This window comes from Centruroides vittatus, unplaced genomic scaffold, assembly GCF_030686945.1.
Source record: "Centruroides vittatus isolate TY-2023 unplaced genomic scaffold, ASM3068694v2 contig_970, whole genome shotgun sequence".
In the NCBI taxonomy this organism is placed as follows: domain Eukaryota; kingdom Metazoa; phylum Arthropoda; class Arachnida; order Scorpiones; family Buthidae; genus Centruroides; species Centruroides vittatus.
In genome coordinates, this window is record NW_027122643.1 from 3,163,613 (window position 1) to 3,184,934 (window position 21,322).

The following is a 21,322-nucleotide window of genomic DNA, read 5'->3' on the forward strand; positions in this document are numbered from 1 at the left end:
TAATTTTTAAAAAAAGAACATAAAGTAATTTTGTATAGAGATATTTTTGATAAAAGATAAAAGGGGGAAAAATCTATATTTTGAGAGTAAAAACAAGTAGGAAAAAAACTTCTTATAGAATTAGTTTACTTCAATACGCGGTCTTAAAATAACAGAACTCACAGAATAGAATTTGATCAATCTTTCACAAAGTTTTTTTTCCCCTTCTTCCTAAATAACATCACATATAGATTTTCGATATAAAAGTTTTTCTTTGTCTAAAATACCAATAACTAGTTAGCAAATTCATTTCTTACAACATTCTCCCCTTCTTTCTTTAAGAAAATTTATGATACTGCATTGATTTCGATTATTCATTCATTTTGAAAATAAAAACAAAACAAAAAAAAATATATTGCCTACTAAACAATGCTTCGAAGATAAATTTTAAGCTACATTTAGGTATTATACTTTAAAAAATTAAATAGGATTGTTTGTAATAAATAAATAAATAAAGGTTTACCTTCCATTGAACTTGTATGGTATGTGAACTAGTAGCGATTGCTCTAACGTTACGAGGTGCACTACTGGGAGCTGTAATAATAAAATAAAGTTTTAAAATTAGGATGATACGTAACTCAATTGGTGATATTTGAGAATATTTTTATAAAGCTGATATCAAACTGTATTTAATATTACCTTCTGCTTCGGTAATAACTGTTATACTATCGCTCGGCTCACTTCTTCCGAGTGCATTCTCAGCTATCAATCTCAGGTGATAAGACGTTTGTGGCGCGAGTCCTTGTAAAGTATACGTGTTTTCGTTTCCATCTATCTTTTCAACACCAGGAGATGTCCAGGAATCTGGTAAAAGATTCGCATTCAAACTTTATGGACTGTTTGAGTTTTTTTCTTTTTTCTTTTAGAAAAAAGTTTCTGTAAAAATTACTTTACTGAAACATGTTTGGGTGATGCGGTAAGTTTTAAACATAAATAAACCCAACGCTATTATTTTTATAGGAAATATAATAAAATTTACCTTAATGCTTTAAATTTGATAAGATAAGAAATTATCTTTTTAAAATGTCGGTAAGTTTTTATAACTTTCGGAATATAAAAAGAAAAATGGTAGAAGTTTATGTTAACGCGATTACTTTGTTCTCTTGGCTTAATAGGATTTATAAAATATTTTATGTAAATTTTTATAGATTATTTATTAAAATAATTTATTACAGGTTAAAAATTATGTAAATTTTTAATTATGTCGATTACTGATAGTTTATTTGAGGTTTCTGTACCAGATGTTTGTTTATATTCCAATATATATTTAATAATAGGACTGTTTCCACTGTAAGGAGGAGACCAGGAGATGGTAACGCTTCGACTCGCTTTTGAGTTGATATTTATGCTTGTTATTTTATCTGGAGTCTCTGAAAATATTTTAAAATATTTATAATTTATAAAAGTTTCAAATAACATCACTATTTATTTAATGTATAACATTATTTTAACAGTGCTTTAAATCATAAAATCATTCTAGTAAGTGTTACGTACAAATGTGACGAATTCGGAAGCGCGTTAAGAAGAAAATTTATAAACATTTTTATATAAAAATCCGAAATATTTATACGAAAGAACTCCTTAAATTATAAATATATACATTAAACATACACGAAGATATATAGCTTTACCTAAATGTGTTAGTTTATCAAGACGAGAAGTTACCTAAATATTAAAACTCCTGATGTTGACTGTTATTATACCGATAACGATAATGTTTACATGTTATCTACACTCGGTGCATCATGGTATAAGTCACAGCTAACATTATATTTACTTGCAAAAATAGATCAGTTTGGTCTGAATCGATAAAGAGGAGGATGCAATATTATGTCGTTGTAGTAATGGACAAGAAGCTACATGTTCAGCCTGAGGATAGTATCTTAAAAGGTTCCTCTTATATTTTCTGACATATGGATAGATGCGTCTTACCTTGAACAACTATCTGAAAATTTGTATCGTCCTTTCCATAGGAATTCTCTCCTGTGCATGTAAAAACAGCTGAATCACGTCTGCTTGTCGACGGAATGCGGATGGTAAATATAACAGAACTCGTGCTTGTACGTATTTGCTCTTCAGATACATATCTGGAATGTAAAAGTATTCATTGTAAGATCATTCACGTATACAGACATATTATACTGTAGTAAATAACCATATATAACAGCTATAAGTGAAAATTTTGTGATAGACTGCAGCATTATTTTAAGTAATGTCTTTAAAGTTGAGTTTATTTTTTATCATTTCTATCATTCATCTTAGAATTTTTGTTTGTTCTTCTTCTTTTTGATTAAAACTAATTGAAAACAAAAATTTCAATTAAAACGACTAATTAGAACTTTTCATTTTTGAACTGGTTCTTTGATGAATAAGTTATAACAAAAATACAAAAATAAAATAAAACTAATTTAATAAATTTATATAATAATAGAAAAATATACTGTGTGTATATTTATATATATAAACTAATCATAAGTATATATACTATTTACTTTATTTTTTCCAATTAAAGAAAAATACAAAGTTAATTTTAATAACTAATGAAAACTACAGATAAAAGAATTTATGCTAGAATAGGTTTACTCGGTGTAAGAATAGTTAATTTTATAATATTTTAATATTAAAATGTTAAATTTTAATGACGTAGAATTAAATTATAAGCAAACTGTTACCTATACAGTAATAAATTACATTTAATTACACTATCGAAGCGATAATCGATAGTCATTAATGGAAAATGTCAGTAACTAAAAATGACAAGGATTAATTCTTCTCAAAATACCCACAAACTATTAAACAATTAATTATTATTATTATTATTATAGAAAATAAAAGTAATATTTTAAATTTTTATATTTGCATAAAATTTTAATTTAGATATTATATTTACAACAGTATTTATATAAATATACATATATATACAAGTATAATGTTCCATTTTATTATTATTAAAGAATAAATTCAGTTTTTAAACAAACAAAATTTATTACATATTAATTTTAATATAAAAATAATATTAAATATATATTTATGCCATAGATATTTTACGTTTTTTTTAACGTAACGCATATTTAATTATAATTTCATCTCGAAACATTAAACGAATGACTTCATCACAAAAAAAATAAATAAACGAATTTCAATTTTATTAATAATAAATTATCAACTTTGAAAAATAACAATTTAAATATATATTACAACAATTTATCTTTTAAAAATCGATATTGTTGTTAAATTCCTTTCCTTTTTTCTAGAATAAATAAAATTTATAACAACTTAAAATAATTTTAATTAAATTATATTTACTTAAATATAACTGTATAAATTTAAATATAAATTTCATGTTTAAGAGTTTAGAAATCTTTAAAAAGTTGTTAGTAGACATCTTGTATTACATTCTTCTCCTTATGTTTTTGTCATCCTTGATTAAACAAATAATATAACAAATAATATCGAGCGTACAATGCGAAACAGGATATGACAGTTTCATTAACATTTTTCGAAGGAAAAATTAATATATCCGTGTCCTTACTTCATTACAAGTACCATCAACAATCAATACTTATTCACTTCTCACATATTAAACCAGGGACGTTGGGTTCGAAAGAAAATGAAGCCAATTTAAAAAGTTGCTGCAGGGAATACGAGAATGAGCAGATGGAAAATATTGGATCTATTCAATGTTGATACTTTTTCATAAAAAAATAAAGTAAAAAATGTATCTCTTCTTCCATAACCAATCGTCACTTTCGCGTTAAGTACGAAAAAACTGTTTTATATATACGCGCGTGTGTGTTTGGATTATTTTTTTTACTATTTGATGTATATTTTTCTTGAAAATATTTCAAATTTACTATTTTAGGTTGTAATTTCGTGTTGAGAAAACATTTTCTGTCAATAGCATCTATAGCACGCAACCTTTACCACTTAAAAGCACTTATATACTCTTCTATTTACAAAATATACCATCTGAAAATAATTCGATTCGACAGGAAATAAATGAGAAAATATTTTAACTTAACTATATTTTAAAAAACAAAATGATTTTATAGTTTATAAAAATGGTAAATGGTAAGAAAAATATAACAAACCTAGGTTCGAATTCGGGATTAAAGCTATGTCCGTCTCTGCTCCACGTTATAGCAATAGGTTTCTCACCGAATACTTCGCAATTTAATGTTATAGATTCTCCCCTACGAACAGTTTCTGTATGAAATTTCTTCTGGAAGTGAGCGGGAACTATGGAAGAAATTAATTGTTAAAAATGTATAAGTAATCATTTAAAGAAGTAGACATTTATCAAGCAATTATCCCGAAGAAGTGCGAGAGATGCGAAATTAGTTTTAGTTAATCGACAAGGACTAATTTACAGGCTTTAATTATTTGATTCATTTATCGCAATGACAATTAGAATTAACATGTAAGAGAACCATTAATCGCCCAATTGATTGATTATCTATTGATGAACCTCGCCCAAGAATAATTCGTGTTGACATTAATAAACTCTCAAAGAAAGTCATTTTTAGATTTTCGAATAGAAAAAGAAAAAAATAATCATGAAAGTAATTTAAATATGCTACTCATTACCGGAAACATTGATCTATTAAAGTATATAATTTTTATTGGAAAATTTATTTAGCCTATTCTACATATATGTACGATTTTAAACAATCATTTCAATAATTTAATTTTTAGACAGCTGTTTAAAATAATGATTTATTTAATTCAATTAAGTAATTTTTGTAACTAAATTAAGATAAAATGATGAAATTATTTAAATACGTTTTACTGCGTAAAAATTTATTAAAAAGAAAAAAAAGAAAGAAAATAGCTCTAAAATAATTTTTTTGATGTCACCAGAAAGCTCATTGAAGAAATCTTTTGACAAAAACTAATTTTGTCGATAGCTTTTAATAAATTAATGATATTTTATGCTATTTAATTAACAAGAAATCTCTTATCTTATAATTAACGTACCGAATACGGATTGGCACTTAAGAAGAAAGATAAGATTATTTATTTATTTTTTTAACGTTTACTGAACTAAATTTTATAAAAATATTTATTAACTATTATATTATTTTTTAAAATTTACTTTAAAAAATTTTTTTCTTATATAAATTTAATACTGATAAACGATAATTTAATGAAAAATAAAGAAAACAATACCATGCACATTCAATTTAACAACTGTGCCAAGACCAGAACCAACGTCGTTATTTGCTTGACACATATAATTTCCTTCGTCTTCTTTTATACTTTCTTTTATAGACAAAGAACCATTCTCTAATATTTGAATATTTTGACTGCTGATAATTACTTGAAAATCCGTTTCTGAATCACCTGCACAGCATTAAAATAAATAAACAAACAAATTACCTCTTTGCCATTTCTCATACATAAAAAGAGAAAAACAAATAGTTTACTTTATTTTATTTTTTGAAAATATTCTTCGAAAAATAATCATTTTTCATATAAAATAAATCGTTTTATGAACGTAATAAATAAATCAATAAATATACCTTACCACCAGACTTTTTCCATCGAATAACTGGTTCAGGAAATCCTTGTGCTTGACAATCGAATAAAACTGCTTGTCCCATCACAACAGATTTATCATTCGGTTCTTTGCTCCATTTTGGGGGTACTGTAAACAAATTTTCCTATTTTAAGCCATCTCTTAATGCATTGAATATCGTATTACTTGTTTTCTTACCTCGAACGACCATAACCGCCGTGTAATTAGTTTGTGCTGCAGGATTACTAGCAATGCACGTGTAGTTACCATTGTGATGTTGAGAGACGGATGGTACGGATAAAAGTGAAGTAAACTCTGTGGCCATTGTAATTGTAGCATGTAAATCTTTAGAAAGTGATTGACCGTCTTTCAACCAACGAATCTGTATGGGAAGATCTCCTGCGGATACTACACAAGGAACGCTAGCTCTTCTTCCTTCGGTGAGATCAGTAGGAAAAAAGAAGGGTACTAGAACTGGAGGTGCTGAAAGATAGCGATAATAGAAAGAAAAGCTCTATACGTCTAGAATTATATGAAATGTAATAAACAATTACACAAATCTTAATGATAAAAACTTGGTTTTGTGTGAAATTTATATTTTTCTTGGAGATTACGTGATTATTCGACTTAGTATCGTTTAATTATGCTACAGAATTATGTAAGTTGTTTAAAACTTCACATGAGTCAAATACAAAATCTTGTTAAATTTCCTGGAGTATAGTTAATAAATGATTATTCTGCAACAGAAAGTTTTGTAAATTTCAAAACTAATTCTTCTCTACCCTTCGGTTGTTAAAAGTTCCCACAATGATAATAAAATTGTATACAAATCCCAAATTGAAACTTGTTCTCCCCCTAAGAAATTTTTATATGAGTCTTAACAGGAGAATTCACCACTCAATGGCCACTAATTGCCTCAACAGTTGTAGATGATGAGGTGAGGTCCCAGAGGACATCTTGCTAATCATGTGGAAATTAGCCATTGCCAAGGATAGAATTAGATACAACTGAATCTAGAATTAGAAAAGAGAATTGTTTCCTATCCAACTAGAAATTAATGCAACAAGTTATATTACAATTGAAACTGATAAAATGTTTTATATTGTTCGAAAGTGAGATTTTATCTACTTAGAAAAAATTATGTGAAGGCAATAAAAGAGATCTAATTATAAGAAACATTGTTTTAAAAAACAATTACAATTGTGGTTAGAATTTTTATATAAGTTTTTAAAATCGTAAAAGCAGTAATTAATTAAAATAATACCATTAGAAGATAAGGTAAAGAATGATATTTAGTTGTATCAACTTGGCAATCTTGACATTGGAAAGAGAAGATTGTTATCAATAGTGACAAGTTAATAGACAAATAAGCCGATCCATTTGATTCCTGACAGGATATTTGTGACATAAGTGATTCGTCTGATGACCCAATTGATATGTCGATAGATGTAAAAGCTACATTTCATTCCTTTTAGGAATTTTTAAAGATAATTTACTGTACTATTTTCCGCATAATTATAAAAGTTTTAATTGGATTTAATAATATTTAAATTAATTTCCGCGTTAAAAAAATATGAATTACTTTTAAAACGACTAAATAATTTTTGGGTGAACAATGCACATTGTTTAAAAAAATGTTTTGTTTTACCTTCACAATATATCTCAATCTATTCACTCGCTTCTTAATTAATTATGTAAAGGAATTTCAAGTAATTTGTCTTAGTTTAACAGTAAATTTTTTAAAGTATAAATGTATTAAGTGTTTATCTTTGCAATGTTAAGAAAATTAATTTTCCACATATTCTATCGATAAAATAATAATAATAAAAATAAGAGCCATAATTTAAGTTTTAATACAAGAAACTTGCTAAAAATCTAGTAGTAATTTCAATTAAAATTTATTTACGGGTGATTTTAAAACGATTTTTCTAATTTTATTTATTTTTTTGCAAGTCTTTGCTATTATCCTGGCAAATGCATTGCTAAAAAGGATGGTGAAAACAGAATAAATCAAATTAAATGCCAACTACATTTACATTTGGTGGATCTTGTGCAGCATTGAAAGCCGAATATTCTAGTGTTAAAGAAAAGTAAACTATCTACTTTAAAAGTTGATTATTTGCGATTCTTTCAAAAACATTATATAATTATTTTCAACAAAAATGGATCGTATTTTCTTCCATTTTCTAACAAAAAAGTCACTTTTTAACGAAACATTCAAAGAGAATTTATTAGATTCAATTAGTAAATTTGCAATCGATCAATCTTTGTACAAGTGATTGAATTGAATGAAAGGTAATTGGAAAGATATAATTCGAGTTGAAAGATCAAATAAAACTTTCCGAGTAAATATATCCATTCTAGCATACTTGTACCGATTGATTCAGTCGTTCCTATCATCTCACGAGTAAAGTACAACTCAAAGCCTATATCAGACTGAAAAAAATAATAAAATAAAAAAAATATTCTGCTAAGAATTCTTTTTTCTTCAGAAAATATAAAATTCCTTTTCTTTAACCAAGTGAAGCAATTCAAAAACTTAGAAAGGAATCTTTCTTAAAACTAACCCACAAAAAAGACAATTTAAAGTTATACAAAATATCAATTCAATTTTAAAATAAATGACTTTAATTTATAAAAGTTAAAATTGTTAAATAGGTAGAATCTATATAAAATAAGTTGTTTTTATACAAAGGAGAAAAAATATTTTTTCCAATTATTCCTTTCGAAAATTCACTATTTTTGTAGATATTTTTCCATCCTTTCCTTTGATAAAAACAAATCACTTAAACACAAAGAAAAGGAAAATGTTTTATTTTTAAAAGAATCCATTTAATTAAGAATAGAAGGTAGAAGACAGATTAAGCACAATACTCAAAAATCTTTTTATTTCCATTATTTATTTCATTTTTAAAATTGTGAAATCAGAAAATCCAATTAAGAATTTTAGTGATTTTATAAAGATTACCAAAGAAAAATGACAATAAGCAATTTTTCTTCCAATAAAAACAGTTTTTCCACCCTTCATAAAAAATAATAATAATAACAAATAATACTAATAATGTAATGAAAATTATGAAAGTGGTTTTTATTTATTTTTGTAATTTATATTTGAGACGAATTTCTTTTCTTAGAAAGTAGAATTATTGTAAAGCCGGTACTAATTATCTCACGTTAAATCCGACCTAAGTAGTCTGAGAGCATTAATGTGAAGTATCTTTGACCCTGTATTAATAATGGAGACTTGATTAATAGGTAATTTGATATTGGAAATATGATTGAATTGCAAACACTTTTCTGGTTAATGAGAACATATCCTTTCGATTAAATATATTATTTTCATTTAATTGTTACAAAGTTCAATATTTTATTAAGAAAGTTTTCTTTTAATTGCAAAAATATTTACTTTTCATCTCACTCTCTTACTCATCTTTTATAAATATAAAAATTATTTCATTCTGTATAAATTGAAAAATAAAAATCATTTAAAATAATTTCATAAATTAAAAATATAAAATAACATTTATTATAAAGTAACACGTAAATAAATAAAATTTTACTAGAAATATTTGAGATAATAATTGAAAAAAAAAATGTATTAAAAATGTATAATAATTTATTTTAAAGAATAATTCTCTCGATTTATTAAGAATAAATTTCTTTTTCTTGTATTTACTTCATCACCACATAAAGTATATTCATTTAATATATATAAACTCATTCGTTTTCAATAAAAATTAATTTATTTATAAATCTTATATTTAATTTACATATTTAAATCAATTTAATAATAATAAAAAGTGATGATACCCGTTAAAAATTACTATAGACTGATTAATATTTCGTAACAGCTTTAAAGAATTTTAAAATAATTAAGTCATATTTAACGTAATAATTTATAATTAACAATATAAAAGTTTATATTTTTAAAATTATTTTTCCATACATTTCTAACAATAGACTTTTTTCATATATCTACTCCTATTTTAAAGATTTAATACAATAGAATACCGTATTTAATAATTTCTTGAATTATTTATTTAGTTGTATGTATTATTTATGAAGTATTCATTGATAAATATTTGATTAGATAAATTCAACCTAAAGATCTACAAAAAAAAAAATCTTGAGCATACAAAAAAGCAATTTAATCTTTAAAGGAAAATATCTTTTGAAGGATGGATTGTACGTCTGTATGTACAATAAATAATCTTTAAAATTTCAAGATAAACTGAATTATTTCAAGTTTAATTTCTTCCTTTAACGTATACAACAAAATTTCAAAAAGAAAGGGGAAAAAAAATCTATATTTCTGAAAGAATTTTTTACTAAAATATAACAAAAATATTTGACAAAAATCCTTCATTACATAAGACTATTCTATATTATCGCTTCAGCATTTGTGAAAGTAATTATAGGGTGTAATTTTAATACTAAACATACCATTCCATTATCTACTTTGTAAAAAAGATAATAAAAAATATATAAAAAAAACAGTTGATTTTTCAATAACTAAAGCAAACATTAATATTGAAAAATTTTTGTCCTAGGTTTTTTTTTAATTGAAAATTATTCGAGAATGAAACTTTACTTATCAAACGTTTAAAAAAACCGTAAATTACAACTACAACTTTGTTCATATGTAGGCATAAGCTACGGTTCGATAAATAGCAGGACACTCATTAAAAACAAATATTTAATCTACATTTTTCATATACTATTTCCTTAAAGCAAATCTTTTTACTTTATTCTTATGCACATTGATCTACATTTAAATAGATCATTACTGTGTGGATTTCTAACTTGTATGAAGTTATACAAACCGTATACTACTTTGATTAAAACATCAAACAAGTTGAAATGTTTTTATGGTATAATTATATTATAAAAACAGTTAAATTTCTTCCATTAAAACATTTAAAATTGATACGGTTTCGTTTAAAAATTGTAATTTCTTCACCTTTTAAATTAGAGTTTTAATGTAAACCAAAAGAAAAATATTAAATTATAATTAAAATTGTTAATTAGTTTTAAAATGTAAATTTATCTTATATGAATACAGCAAGTTTCTAGTTTAAATAAACAATTTTTATATATAAAAGTAATTGTATATAATTATACGAGTCTTTAATTAAAGAAATGAAATGTAAAAATAATACAAAGCAACTCTTTAGCGCCAGGAAACAATTTAATAAAGTAATTATAATTAAGAGTAAGTTTAGCATAATTTTACTTATGTTAATCGTCATTAATTAAAATTATAAATACTCATCAACACAGTTTTCAAACATAAATTTAAATGTTATTAAATAATTTAATTTTCTTATCAAACTTCTATGTATATATACATTAATTAGTTAAATGAATAAAATTTATAAAATTATATAATTAAACAACAAAATGACTTAAATTTAATCATAAATTATAAGTAATAACTGGCAACAAAAATGGACCACTACATTAAGCATTAGCGGAAATTTAAAAGCTTAAAAATGAAGAAAACACGAATATTTAATGGCACATTATTTGAAATTTTTATAGAACTTTCTTAACGATATTGGTTTGATTTGCAAAACGTGTAACAAACTGAGAAAATAAAAGGCAATGCATCAATAAAAATCTTGTTTTTCAAATGAACAAAGGCATTAAAATTCTGGTTTTAATGTCTCGCTGGAAACAATGTTAATTTTTAAAAGATTTCGAATGTTTAAAACAACTTTTTACAGATTATAAATCGTCATTAAATTACCAAAAGTATTTCCATTTCCTGTTTAGTGTAGAATAATACTAATTGAATTAGTTACATCTACAGAAAGGAATGCACTGATTTAAATGTCTGCAGTTATTATAATGAATAGAGCCATATTAATGCACGATAATATTCTTAACGTTTTCGCTTAATTAGTTAATTATTTTATCTGCATATTTCAACAAAACCTTACGTTTTAATAAATCTCGAATGTAATAAATACGTTCGGATAAAGAATCTAATGGTTGCATTAAAAACCTTTCTCGTGCTTCTGTCACAAGATATATGTACGTATCCATAGATACAATCAGGTCAGCACAAGTTATTCTCGGAATTTAAGGTATTTTGAGTATCCAGGACTTTGGTATGTCTTCCTACTAGATGACAGTGTCCACATATCTGTGACATTGGTCTGTTATATCTCTTCATCCACTATCCTGTTTTGATGTATTTCGGCAAATATTTTCCCCATTATTCCCCATTATTGGATATCTTATTTTTTACTTTTTGTTTTTTTCAAATATTTCTCTCTTTTCTTCTTAAAATATATAATTTTCAAACTTGTACAACACGCGAATGAAAATTATTTTAAATTTCTAACATTTGAATTTCATTTAAATAAGAATTTTACACGTTATTTTTCTTTTTGCATTTACGAAAGGAAACATCAAATTTTCTACATTTCTCTTATATATATTTTTAAAAAATTCTATAAATTAATTAATTGAATTTAGATAAAGTTCATTAAAATTGAGTTTTTTTAAACTAAAAATTCTATTTTTCCTTCCCTTGATATACTAATTTGTTAAGTGCAAAGTTAAATTATATAATTCTATCTAAATATGTGGAAAAACCATTATCAATAATGCAAATAATTTAATTTTATTCTTATTTAAAAACAATATCAGATGTAATTAATTAGATTGGTTAGAAAACAAAATTAAACTTATTTATTTCTTCAATTCATGAAATAAAAATCTAAATATATAAATATATTTTTTATATAAATTTATTACTAAATATTTATTCTTCTATAAAAGACTTCAAATTTATCTTTTAAATAAATAATCACGTGTTTGCAAATAATATTAAGATATTTTTCTAGGATATAATCGAATTCTAACATATTACATTTTATCAATATTTGATAATTGTCTGTCAGTAACGCTCTATATGTCAAAAATATCTAATGGAAAATCTAATCAATTGCACTGCACTTATATATGAAGCAATTACATGTAAAAAATTCACACTTTTTTTTAATTTTCAAGTAAAATAATTCGTTTTAACGTTATGCAACTTTGAAGTTTCGTTGCGTAAATAAATTAAAGGAAAAAAAAACTCATGATAATTTTAAACAATCGATATATTGAAAAAATGTTATTTTTAGAATATATTTCATGCATTTTACAATAAAATTATGAATAATTTTTACAATATTTTCTAAAATTAACGACACATCGACTCGAACGATAATATTTCAATAATAATTTATAACAAAACTTTCAGATAAAAGAATCTTACTCGTATATATTATAATAATGTATACAAAGTAATGCTTAAAATGCTATTTTGTTAACAATTTTTAATTGATAATTCCATTAGAAATGTCGAAATTATTTTAAAAATACGGCTCTTATAATGAATAGAAAATAATAAGGGGTCCGCGATTCACTAATTTGCGACTCTAATATTATTATACATTTTAAAATACAAAAATAATTATAAGAAATAACGGAAAATACAATTATTTAATAATAATAATAATATATTTCTAATCATAAATGTGTGTTAAATATAAATAGATTTATTATTACAGAAGTAGCATTAGACAAATATGCATACATAATATGAATTTATACGTAATTATAATATACTTTTATCAAGAAATTGAAAAATTTATTAATAAATAAATTACATTATTATATATTATTGATTTCTGTAAACGGCCTAAATAGAAAAGTATATATTACAGTACCATTCTTAAACACAGTGTTATAAGCACATGTAAAAGTTTACATGTAAAAAAAAAATTATATTCTAAAATCTGAATTTTAATCCACTACAATGTTTTTTTCTTTATTTTTTTTTCCTTCTAAATATTACAAATAACATGCATGTAAATTAACGTTTTTTTTAAAGGAAAAATAAATTAATTTAGTTTGACAACTTGTTTACATACATATTTCTAAAAATAAAAATTTTCGTCTAATAATGAAAAGTCTAGATTCTATATTCATAAAATATTTAAATATCATTATCTTTTGTTTGATAATTTTAAATCAAAATCTAATAAAATTAATATTTTAAATAATAATTATTATTATTCATTAAATGGAATCCTTTCTAGTAATATCGACCTCCCTTTCTCGATTTACGTTTAGAAGATGGAAAATTTTTCTACAAATTTAAGCATCTCTGTACTATTTTTAATGTAAAGAATGGAACGATTTTTTCTAAATACAAAACCGTTCAAACCTAGCAAATAGATACAGCTGAAAGTATAATAATGGAAAGCGTCATCTCTATTATGAAAGTATAAAACCTTTGAATCTCACAATGCTTCCTAGATTATGTTTCTAATAGTCGTAAGTTGAGAGCTATTAATTCAAATTCTCAGATGATTGTTGTTATATTTTATCCTTTATTTTTCTTTCTATTTTTATCAATTTCTTATTAGGAAAAAAAAAACTTTATGTATAATATTCAGCGAATATTCAATTTTCAAAATAATTAACGCCCTTATCTTAGTAGAATTTTAAACTTATTTACACAGATTAAATTCTTTCGTCGTACACGAAACATTGAAATCTAAATCTTTCTTTTTAACTAAACAAAAATATAAATCTTTGTGAAATTACATAATACTTAATTTAATAAAAATTTACTTTTTTTTTAAAACTCGACCCTTCTTAAAATGGATTATAATTGAAAATGCATTTTGTTCTTGCGCTCTCATTCTAATCTTGGCTCAATATTCCATTTTAGTTGTTTACATCTAAAACATTTCACCTAGTTTGTTAAAATTCTTCTTTTTTTCTTTGTTTTTTAATTCAATAAAACGCATAAAAATTCATTTCTTTTTTCTTAAATAAATTTTAACTTCCCGAGTGGTTTTATATAAAAATTCAATATTATTCCAACCATGTAAACTACAAGCCATTTAAAGAAAACATCTTGGTTACTCGAAATTAAATAGCTTTTAAAAAATCGCGGATAACCAGAAGAATTTTTAAATATAATAGGAAAAATATATACTTTTTTTATTTTTTGCTAAAAATTTAATGTAAAAAAATTATTAGAAATAATCTTTATCTGTTAAAATAAAAATCAATAAAATAAATCACTTTAAAAAATTTTTAAAAATAGTAACAAAATTTTTTTTCTCAACGAAATGTTATTAAATGACAGATTTTAATGTCTGAAGCAAACATATAACCTCATTAGAGATGTTTACTCTATCTATTTTACAAGACGTTTATATACTTTTTTTTTATTTATACCTTAGCTCTAGGGTCTAGAGATTCTTATTTCTGGTAGAACTATTAACTTGGACAACAATTAGTTGTAGAAAGTGTTTCTGTCGAGCTAGCAGCATACAACGAAGCACTCACTTAAGAAGTAATGTCATAAACTCACCCATAATAGTCATGGTGACATCCCTGCGGGCACTTCTCCCTTTGTTGTCTTCAGCAATACAGGTGTATCGTCCTCCGTCGTTTCTTTTCTGCACTTCCTGAATAACCAGCGTGCCATTGTTAAAACTTCTCTGTCTGTGGTTATGCGGAAGAATTCTACCGTCTGTTAAATAAAATAAATTTCTAGCGATACATTAATACGTAAGCATATACAGAAATGTTGCGGTTTATATACAACAAAACGAGAAAAAGTAATTATCGTTACACAGTAACGATATCGATCTTGATAAAATTTTATATACTAAATTATACCCGAATTCGTCTAGATATAATTTAACTTTCGAAAGTTGTGAAAAAAGTTAAATTAGAAAGATTTCACAACTATAAAATTCTTCCTGGAGGAGTTTTTCCTTCCAAGTTTTACCAGACATTTTCCGAATATTTCTTTTTAGCACTGTGAATTGCAACCCATTTATTTTATATAAAAATTTTATAGCTGCCGTATATCGTGATTTATTCAGATGGTGTGTGATTTAATATACTATACCCCCTCATATTTTCCCCCTTATATGCGTTCGAGAGAATCTTTGTTTATTACGAGTTTATCCACACAAACATATATCAAAAGATAACGTATAAAAACATTCGTTAATTTTATTATTTTCTTGATATATTTTATACCAAAAACAAGAAATTTATAACTTTAAAAATATAATTATCTAACTATAAAGAATCTACAAGTAACAAAAATTAAGAATAATTAAATGTACTTGTGTTATTATTTTTATAAAAGAGGCTTTAGTATAAAATTAAGAAAAGTATCATATATTGGCGAATTTAAAATTAGAAAATATATTAAATGATACAAAAAATTGCAGTAAATTTGTCTAGAAAAGAAAATGATAACGTATTTTAATCCATAAAAAAAGCCAACTAGGCACACCTGTGTGTTAATTTTCTATCTAAACCATATTTGGGACATTTCAATAAGTCGATTTTCATTTTATCGAAACGGAAGGAGCCATTTGTGAGAAATGACAGTCAGTTTCAAAGCTCTTTTCCTATATAGGCAGTATCTATGCTTTGTGTGCCATAATGACGTCACGGACCATTAGTGAGACTCGAAGTTTATTTAATGATTTGTCTAATGTTCCAACCGTTTTCTGATGATTAGTAATACAAATTAAATTCTTAATGATCATAACATTTCCTTCACTACGTTTAACCTGTTACTCCCTTGTGATTAATACGAGTTACAAATTTACAACTATTCACAATTACAATTTAAGAACGTTGACTGAGAGCCTCAAGAAGAAGATATCATCCTTTAAATGTTAACGCTATAATTAAAATTATATTCGGTAATAAGTAAACTGATAATATCTGGGATACTCGTAACAGCGTATCAACGTATCAACTCCATATAATAACTATTAAATGATGTGATTATGTAAAAGCGTATGAAAAAATAGGCCTTACCTCTTTCCCAATATATCTTCTCGATTGGATAACCAGAAACTGGGCAAGATATTTGAATATTCTGCCCATCTAGAACGGTGATATTTCTCATAGGTTTAATAAAAGGTGGCCCATAAACATTGAGTTTTGACGAGTACAATTTACTTCCTACATCATTTTGGGCTATACAAGTATATATTCCACCATCTTCAATTTTCAGAGAACTTATATTGACGTAACTATTGACAGTTCTCTCATCACTTACGTAATCACCTATACGAATATGATACGCCTCGGGTATAGCAGAATTATCCACTAACCAAGTAACTTGTGGTAAAGGATTACCAGCAGCAGAGCATTTTAAAGATATAGAGGTGCCTGGTTGAATGGTTTGTTCTCTGAAGGTGTAAATCAACGTAGGCGCATCCTCTGAAAATTAGAAGTTAAATTTTCTTAAAATTAATAATTATGAGATGAGATAGATCTGGAAGTATTAATAATTATCCTCAGAGGTGGCATTACAAACCTCCTATTGTGATTTCTGCTATCGATTGAAAAGTTTCTATATCGTTGCCAACAAAACATTGATACATTCCTTTATCTTCGCGCTGTACGGGATATATCTGGATAACTTCACGTGATATAAGTGATATTCTGTTGTTGAGAATAATTGGAAAACCGTCTTTCAGCCAATTTATACTATGAACTGGTTGTCCTTGTATTTTGCAATTTAATAAAGCTTGTTTTCCTATGTCGACTTTTTGAATTTTGGGTTCTATTCGACAACTGAGAGGACCTAAATATAATAAAATTTATACTATAAATTTATAAACTACTTTAAAATTTGTCGAAAATATATTAAAAAACATGAAAATATTCGTAAATTTAAAAAGATTATAAAATTCCAAAGACGAAAAGAAAAAAAAAAACTGTGAGAAAGTTTATATTATTTTCTGTACAAGTGATATTTGTTTTTCTTTTTCTACAGTTTAGATTACAAATTTTTGTAGTCTAAACTCTAAAAATAAATTGCGTTCAACAAATTACGTTTATTGTTTTTTTTTTTTTTTTTTTTTATCTTTCAAACTTCTTTCACAAGTTTGAGAATCTCCGCCTCTTCGTTATGTTTGTGTATCTGAAGATATTCTCCAGATTTTCCAACTAATGAAAGGAATTTTTCTATGACCACTCGAAATGATGAGTGTATTGTCATTTTCCTTTTGTTCTTTTTCGCTTCAAATATCACACGATTTATATATTTTTTCTTCTTGTATCGTCTTCCACAAAAAAAAAAAAAAAAAAAAGATTCCATAAACTTTGCTAGAAACGGTAGTAACTGTTTTAATTCTTTATAAGAATGCTGTTTAACACCTATACAAAGAAATATTTTATAACTAGCGGGTAGGCCCGGCGTTGCTCGGGCAAAAGTAACGATAGCGAAGATTAAGATTATTACGTTATAGTCAAAAAAGAAAAAGAGTAATTTCATCAACAAACTAAATATTTCTAAAGAAAGGTCGAATTTAAAAATCGAATGTTCTAATATTGTTCGATTTTCACGACGTGTTCTGATTATATCGTTCGATTTTCATCGAATGTTCTAAAGAAGAAAGGTCGAGAAAAACCGAACTAATCTGTTTAAATTTGAAAATCGAATATGTTCTAACATATTACTCTCTTTTCTTTTTTTTCCTCCAGCGCCCGTAAATCTTGCACGTCGATTTCTCTTGTTCTCCATAGTTACATAACACTTCCATTGTTGACACTTTCATTGTTACTTAACACTATCATTGTTACTTAACACTTTGGTAGGTACTTAAATTTGGTACCCTGTGTACCAAATTTCAGCTTTCAACTCCTAACCGTTTAGACACATCTCGATAATGTATATAGAAGCCTCAATCCTGTCCCTCTCCCCCGTGGGAAGAAATTTCGAAAAATCCTTTCTTAGTGTGCGTTCTCGTGACGTACCCTAACTGTGTACCAAATTTCAACTTTCAACTCCTAACCGTTTGGGCTCTGCACTGATTATTATTATTATTATTATTATTATCAACTCGTCTCGATTATATATATAGATTATCTCAAAAATTGCATCATTTACATTTAAATATCGATATAAATTTAAATTATATAAACTTTCTAAATGAAAAAATAATTTTTAAATTTAAAAATCGATAAGACAGGAGAGGGAAAAACATTAAAAAATTAAACAGAAGTGATTTGTCTAGCAAAAAAAAGGGGGGATGTATTGAGAGACAAGCGTGTAAAAAAAGCTCTTAGATTAGTTTCACATCAGCAAATTCACATCCGTAGGCGAGAAGTTAGTCTCATACATCGGATGGATAATTTTTTTTAATTGGTTCTTTTCGATTTAATACTGATCATTTTGTAAAGATCAAAACTTCCAACTATCAATCCTGTTTGTCAAGAATATGTTAATTACTTTTCTATCAGAGAATCGAGTATATTTTCTTGCACCGCAACTTATCTTTGAAAACCAGAAGTCTTATCCATCGACCACTTTGATAATTTGTTTAGGATTAACTATCTTTCACAGACTGAACATAACTCCGAGTAATTTATTGTTGAACGAACGTTTTGGAAGAGTGAAACACTCCGATAAGTTTAGGTGATGGTATGAAAAGTACGCTCAATGCTTCCGTTGTTGGGGTTGGAAGAAGAAAACATGATTCATGAGTCAGTGCTTTTTGATGAGGCTGTTAAACAACTTAAAAATCTTTTGTTAATAAATTCTTTTACGGAGTAAGAATTTTCACAATTAAAATGTCCTAAATATATATTTTATACGTTACTTACTAGAAATTAAAAGCTTTGTTTCTGTTCGCTCTTCTCCAACGCTATTGTTAGCTATACAGATGTATACACCGCTGTCATCGGATATTGCCTGTTGTATTACAAGTATTTCGTTTCCATGCAATATTCTCCTGCTTGATGTTTGAATCGGAAGTAATCTTACACCATCTCTTTTCATCCAGCGATAGGTAGATTGTGGATAGCTTTGACTAATACATGGTATGTACACTTTTTCTCCTTCTCTGGCTCGAATTAGAGTTTTTGCTTCGGTAATGGTTGGCGCTAATGGATTTAGTGGTTCTAGAAAACGTAAAATATATCTCGTTTCATGGTTTTATATACCTTTAATGTTGCAAAAATAGAAAGTTTTTATATTAATGATAATTGAAAGTATATGCTTATGAATTAAGCAAAGAACATTATAAAGAAAACGGGTTAAATATACAGTCTAAAAACTTGATAAATTGATTTAAAATATTCGTTTACAATATCCCTTTCATAAAATTTACATAGGGAGTGTATCTTTTTGACAATAAATCATCTCGTCGTATGATTCAATATGAGATATATTTATATATTCCAGAATTCTATTTATATTTAATATAGAATACCAACTGGTTCCAGAATTTAGAAAAAAATTACACGAATATATCTATCTTTCTATAACTTCATTTGAAAAAAATATGAATATAAATTGTATATCATAACTTTTATTTTAAACATAAAATGTGACATTTTTTCTTTAAAATAAATATGGAATTTTAAAAATTGGTTTAATATGTAGTAAATGAATACAATATATGTAAAAATAATAATTAAAATTTCTATTCATGTACACTTAATCATGAAAAAATTCCAGAATATGTAAATATATCCATAATATTACATATGCTAAATAGTTTAAAAATAAGTTGTAATTCAAAAATATTAATTTTAATTATAAGATTAAATTTATACTGTTTAAAAACTAAAAATGTGTTAATTTTTACTTTATTTTTCTATATAAAAATATATTGGCTATATATATACAGGAAATAAGTATTTTAAAAATGAGGTAAATTTATATCAATATGTGATATATCGAATTAAATTGTCCATTTATAACATTTATTTTATAAAAAATATTACGTATAAATCCTTTTGGCCATAATTGTATTCCAGGATTTATAAGTTTGAAATTCAGCAAAAAGCTATATAAAAGGCACAACAAAGAAATAACTCCATTTGTTCAGAAAATCTCCCACAAGCTAGAAAAGGTGAACAATGATTGGAGAACAGGGATTTTCTCGAGGTAGCAATAGTTCAATAGAACCGTGATGATTCTTCGATCCGGTAATGTCCCTTTGCCAGTCTGGATGTCTTGCCAACATCCTATTGAATGAAACATTTCCAACATTTCCAGGACCATGTATTTGTCGATAATATTGATACCATCGTCTCTTATCTTTTCGTCTACTCTCACTACCATTATTGCGGTATAGCGAAATATTTTTATATCATCTTTCAATTGCATTCACATCAGTAGTTTAACATTGATTCGTCCCATAAATATACATTGTTATCCAGAGAAAAATGCATTATTCAGAGTTTTGTCTTTGACTTGTCACACATAGCTAACAGTATAAGAGTTGCTGATGAAGATAGATGCGTTTTCTACCAACATCCATAAGAAATTATTATCACGCAATTTTATTTCTTCTACGTTTTCATATATAAAAATATTTTATTTTTATTTCAATTTATTGTGATTGTTTGCAATTACAGTAATAAAATATTTCTAAAATGCGAATTTATTTTTATTAAATAGGAAAAAATCTTAGACGATGATCTATGACCTATTCACTTTAGTGAAAAGTTGACATGACAATGCTATATGCGCCTATAGAAAATAATATAATTCATGCTATAATAAATAAACAAAATACCATTATATATAGAATTGTCATAACAAATCTCAATTTAATAAAACAGAGTTAAATATATATATATATAATTAATTCTGAAAATTAATGATGTTATTTTCTTATAACATTAAACAGAAAACAATAATCGTAAAATTTTAATTTAATTCTTAAAAGTCTGTAACATAACTAGAAACGTTTC

General features: G+C 25.5%; 1 protein-coding gene across 2 annotated transcripts in view; it reads right to left on the reverse strand.

Annotated features, from left to right (window-relative positions):
* The window catches only part of LOC136985502 (cell adhesion molecule Dscam1-like), a 54,336-nt gene that overhangs the window by 16,840 nt on the left and 16,174 nt on the right, over window positions 1-21,322 (reverse strand). For both annotated transcript variants that reach the window (XR_010882347.1, XM_067282797.1), the window contains exons 5-16: window positions 19,223-19,519; window positions 16,929-17,198; window positions 16,424-16,831; window positions 14,946-15,107; window positions 5,756-6,040; window positions 5,567-5,686; window positions 5,209-5,382; window positions 4,131-4,278; window positions 1,972-2,126; window positions 1,278-1,409; window positions 679-843; window positions 503-573 (exon numbers count right to left, since the gene is read on the reverse strand). Coding sequence is in view for 1 of the 2 variants with exons in the window: in XM_067282797.1 (XP_067138898.1) it covers window positions 503-573; window positions 679-843; window positions 1,278-1,409; window positions 1,972-2,126; window positions 4,131-4,278; window positions 5,209-5,382; window positions 5,567-5,686; window positions 5,756-6,040; window positions 14,946-15,107; window positions 16,424-16,831; window positions 16,929-17,198; window positions 19,223-19,519 (2,387 nt within the window). In the remaining variant the exon portion in view is untranslated. The remainder of the gene's footprint in view (window positions 1-502; window positions 574-678; window positions 844-1,277; window positions 1,410-1,971; window positions 2,127-4,130; window positions 4,279-5,208; window positions 5,383-5,566; window positions 5,687-5,755; window positions 6,041-14,945; window positions 15,108-16,423; window positions 16,832-16,928; window positions 17,199-19,222; window positions 19,520-21,322) is intronic.